A 4,118-nucleotide genomic window follows, 5' to 3' on the forward strand; every position below is an offset into this window, starting at 1 on the left:
GGGGGCTGAGAGGTAGGTGAAGAGTCAGGGGGATGAGGAACAATAGTTAGAGAGGCGCCCGAAACTACCTCGTTTTTCTGTTGACCTTGCTAAGCAACAGCAGAACTGGCCTCACCCAACACTGGGTGTAGGAGGAGGGCTGAGGGCGGGGTTTGGGATTGCCCCAGGCCTGGATACTCATGACGCCACCTCAGCTCTCACTCCCATTGGGGTACACGAATTTGAAAGCAGCCAATCAGCGCCCGTGGTTTCAAGTATACTATTCTCACCAGTAACGACTTGTCAATCTTCCTGACCTTCTGTAAGATCTGGGTCATGGGCCCCCGACGCATGCTCCTGCTGCTCTCGGGGGCCCTGGCCCTGGCCGAGACCTGGGCGGGTGAGTGCGGGGTCGGGAGGCGGCTGCCTCTGCGGGGCAGGGCCGTGGGGACTCTGCCGGGGCGCAGGATCCCTGGCCCAGACCCCAGACGCCCCACGCCCGCCGCAGCCCCTGGCCTCCCCTTTCCCCGGCCCGCTGCGCTCAACGACTGCCCCCTATTCCTTCCTCCCCGACCGCTGCCCCTGCCGGCCCGCGCCCAGGCCCCCACAGCCTGAGATACTTGCACACCGCTGAGTCCGGACCCGGCCCTGGAGAGCACCGGTACAAAGGCGTCATCTACGTGGACGACACGGAGATCGCGCGCTTCCACAGAGACACCGCGAGTTCCAGGCTAGAGCCGCGGGTGCCGTGGGTGGAGCGGCCGTGGCTGGAGCAGGAGGGCGCACGGTTTTGGGAGGAGCAGACGCGGGAAATCGAGAGCAACGCACAGCGGAGCAGAGCCAACCTGAACCAGCTGCGCGCGCAGGGCCACCAGAGTGCACACGGTGAGCCCCACGCATACCGGCCCGGGCACCTCCCCCATCCCCATGGACGGGCCGGGGTCGCCCCGAAACTGTGGGACCCGCCGTTGTCCCGACCACGGAACAGCCCGGGAGTATTTTTCACTTGGATTCATTTCGGTTTAGGGTTAGTCACCAGGACAGTGGGGCGGGCGGGACTGTCCTACCTGCCTGGGTAAGTAGCCTGTGCTGACTGCGGGGCGGGGTCAGGGTCGTCCACTTGGCAGGAAATGACCGGCTGTGCCGTGGGGTCGGAAGGGCGCTTCTTGCACGGGTTCAGTCAGTTCGCCTACGAGGGCACCGACTTCCTCGCCCTGAACCGGGACCTACCATCTTGGACCGCGGCCTCCGGGGTCAGCCGGAGCGACGTTGTGCGGGTCCCTGACGCAGACGTTCGGAGGGTCTTTCTGGAGGACACGTGTGTGCATCGCCTCCACCTGTTCCTGGAGAAGGGGAAGGGGACCCTGCTCCGAGCAGGTACCAGGGCGCAGGACTCCCCGAGGAGGGGTCTGTAGGCTGGGGCGGCTTCCTACAAGGAGAGGAGGGGAATGGGGCAGTGTCAGAGTGTCCCTCCTGCTGGGGAGAAGGAAGAGTCCCCCAGGTCTCCTTATTCTGTGACTCACCCGTGGGCCCAGCTTTCTCTAAAGGACAATAAGGGACCCAGCCTCTCCCTGAAACACCCACAGTGGGTCCCTCACTCCCTGCAACACCTAGAGCCCCAGGACACTCTCCCTTGTCTTCCAAGGCCTGACACTGGCTATTTTGTGTCATTCAGCCTCCACCCAAGTCTGTGTCTCCCCTTACAGACCTGGACACTCCTACCCTAGGTTCTCACTCTGAGTCTAGACCATTCCAAGGAAACAGGAGATTATCCCAGATGCCTCTGTCCAGGCTGCTGTCTGGGTGGTGCAGTCCCTTCCCCGACCCCCGCTGTCCTGTCCACTCTCAGGGTGGTCACATGGGCACTGCTGGAGTGTCCTATGACCATGCAAAGTTTGTGAACTTTCTCACCGTCCTCTCAGACCCTCCTAAGACACACGTGACCCACCACCCCATCTCTGACCATGAGGTCACCCTGAAGTGCTGGGCCCTGGCCTTCTACCCTGCTGACATCACCCTGACCTGGCAGCATGAAGGAGAGGACCTGACCCAGGACATGGAGCTTGTGGAGACCAGGCCTGCAGGGGATGGGACCTTCCAGAAGTGGGCAGCTGTGGCCGTGCCCCCTGGAGAGGAGCAGAGATACACGTGCCATGTGCAGCACCAGGGGCTGCCTGAGCCCCTGACCCTGAGATGGGGTGAGGAGGGGGCGTGGGCACAGAGCCTCTCCTCAGGGTGTCCCTGAGCAGGGTCAGGACTCAGGCCTGAGGCTGACCTCTCACCTTCCCCTCACAGAACCCCCTCCTCAGACCACCATGACCATTGTGGGCATCGCTGCTGCCCTGGGTGTCCTTGGAGCTGTGGCTGCTGCAGCTGTGATGTGGAGGAGGAAGTGCTCAGGTGGGCAAGGAGTGGGGCTGGGTTCCCTGTCCCCCTGGGGGTCAAGCCCAGGTGGAAGTGTGCTCTGCCTGGTTAATGGGCATGGTGTCCCCACACGGGTGCTTGTCCATCTGGGGCCTGTTTCCTAACACTGACTCTTTAGTGAGGCCCGTGGGAAAGTGAGGGACACATTTATCACCTCATGATTCTAGTCCTGGGGACTGACCCACAACTGTCACAGGCCAGATAAGAAGGTCCCTTCTGAGGAAGTCCAGACCGGCAATTGGACCAGTCCCCACACGTGAACTATTTCCTGATCCTACCCTGGGTGATCAGTCACAGTTCTGGAACCTTCCCTGCTCTTCAGGTGTGTGGGGCTCCTTTAGGGTCATGGGATCCAGCCTCTTCCTTGACTTCTCACAGAATGTTTTCTTCCCACAGGCACATTCAGAAAGACCTACTCTGAGACTGCCTGTGAGTCTGGGTGTTGGGGAGGCGATGGCTGGGACCCTTGGGAGAGTGTGGGCTGGAGTCTGTGAGGGGGGCTCCCCCACCCCGTAACTCTGCTGTNNNACAGTTCCCAGGGCTCTGATGTGCCTCTCACAGCTCCTAACGGTGAGACCCTGAGGGCAGGAAGTGGGGGGCATTGGGACTGAGGGACACAACTGTGTTTTGGAGAGTCTCAGGTGGGACATTCTGAGCATGTGGGGGCTGAAGGAGAATGTGACACTTCTGAGACTGACCTGAGTTTGTTCATGACAACTTTCTGTCCCAGGGTGACAGAGCTGCCTTGTAGGGGTCCTGATGCCAAAACCATCACTGCAGCTTCTTCTCCTTGGGACTTGAAGGATCCCTGACTGCGGTTTCTGTCAACCAGCATCAGAACGTGTCTATGTTCTTGTCAGCACAGTGACGAGCTGGTGCCCAGGCCACCCTCCCCACAGGGACCTGTGTCCTCTCGCCTGGGGACTGTTCCATCCTCACAGAGTTGGGGTGAGGCCTCCCCATCCTGGTCACCCCTCGTCTGGGTCATCTTTGTTACTCCTTTGTCCTGGCCACTTCAGGAGAACCTCTTCCCACCAGGACCTGGGATCCCAGGGCCTTGAGTGCCACCTTGTGGTGGTTCCAGGACTGCACTCAGTGAGGGCTTCCTGTGGCCTTGTCAGCCTGTGCTCAGGCCTGGGTCTGTCCTGCAGCCCCTCTCTGTTGGGTACCTGTGCTTTCTTTATTTTTATAGATATTGTACCTTTTCTAACTATTTAAAAATAAAGTTATTGGGGTATTTATATTAAATGGTAGGGGGGTGTGCCTTTTTATTAAGTGGATTGGGGTGCACTGGTTAAGAGGATCCTGTGGGTTTCAGGTGCCCATTTCTCTGACACAGGGTCTGTACGTTGCACTGTGCGCCCACCACCCAAAGTCAAACCATCCTCGCTCAGCAGGTACGAGGCCCCTCCTCCCCCAACCCCCTTCCCCCTGGGAACCACCACACTGCTGTCTGTGTCCCTGGGTTTCAGGTTAATGTCCCACACGTGACCGACGTCGTTTGGCTCTTAATTGTTTCTGGCATATTCCCTTAGCCTGATAGTCTCAAGGCCCACCCACACGGGAGGCCTATGGTTTCTCTCCCGTTCTCTCAGACCTATAAAAAATGAGTCCTTGGGTAAGGATTTCTAAAAATAGCACAGCATCTGTGAATTTCTATAATATACAGTGGGTCTGTGCATTGGGGAACCGAGCACAGGCCGAATGGCCGGCCT

General features: G+C 59.2%; 1 protein-coding gene across 2 annotated transcripts; it reads left to right on the plus strand.

Annotated features, from left to right (window-relative positions):
• Positions 1-239: 239 nt before the first annotated feature.
• LOC118981536 (patr class I histocompatibility antigen, B-1 alpha chain-like) lies at positions 240-3,176 on the plus strand. 2 transcript variants are annotated; one of them, XM_037038327.1, is made up of 8 exons: positions 240-379; positions 580-864; positions 1,090-1,356; positions 1,902-2,177; positions 2,275-2,379; positions 2,600-2,725; positions 2,800-2,832; positions 3,134-3,171. In XM_037038327.1, the coding sequence occupies exons 1-8, from the start codon at positions 316-318 to the stop codon at positions 3,136-3,138; spliced, it is 1,161 nt and encodes a 386-aa protein (XP_036894222.1). In that variant the 5' UTR covers positions 240-315; the 3' UTR covers positions 3,139-3,171. The 2 variants fall into 2 exon arrangements, with proteins under 2 accessions (XP_036894222.1, XP_036894223.1); XM_037038328.1 differs by lacking the exon at positions 2,600-2,725 and having other exon boundaries at positions 263-379; positions 2,800-2,842; positions 2,936-3,176.
• The last annotated feature ends 942 nt before the right edge of the window (positions 3,177-4,118 follow it).

This window comes from Sturnira hondurensis, unplaced genomic scaffold, assembly GCF_014824575.4.
Source record: "Sturnira hondurensis isolate 20B ecotype Veracruz unplaced genomic scaffold, ASM1482457v3 Scaffold0024227, whole genome shotgun sequence".
Classification (NCBI taxonomy): domain Eukaryota; kingdom Metazoa; phylum Chordata; class Mammalia; order Chiroptera; family Phyllostomidae; genus Sturnira; species Sturnira hondurensis.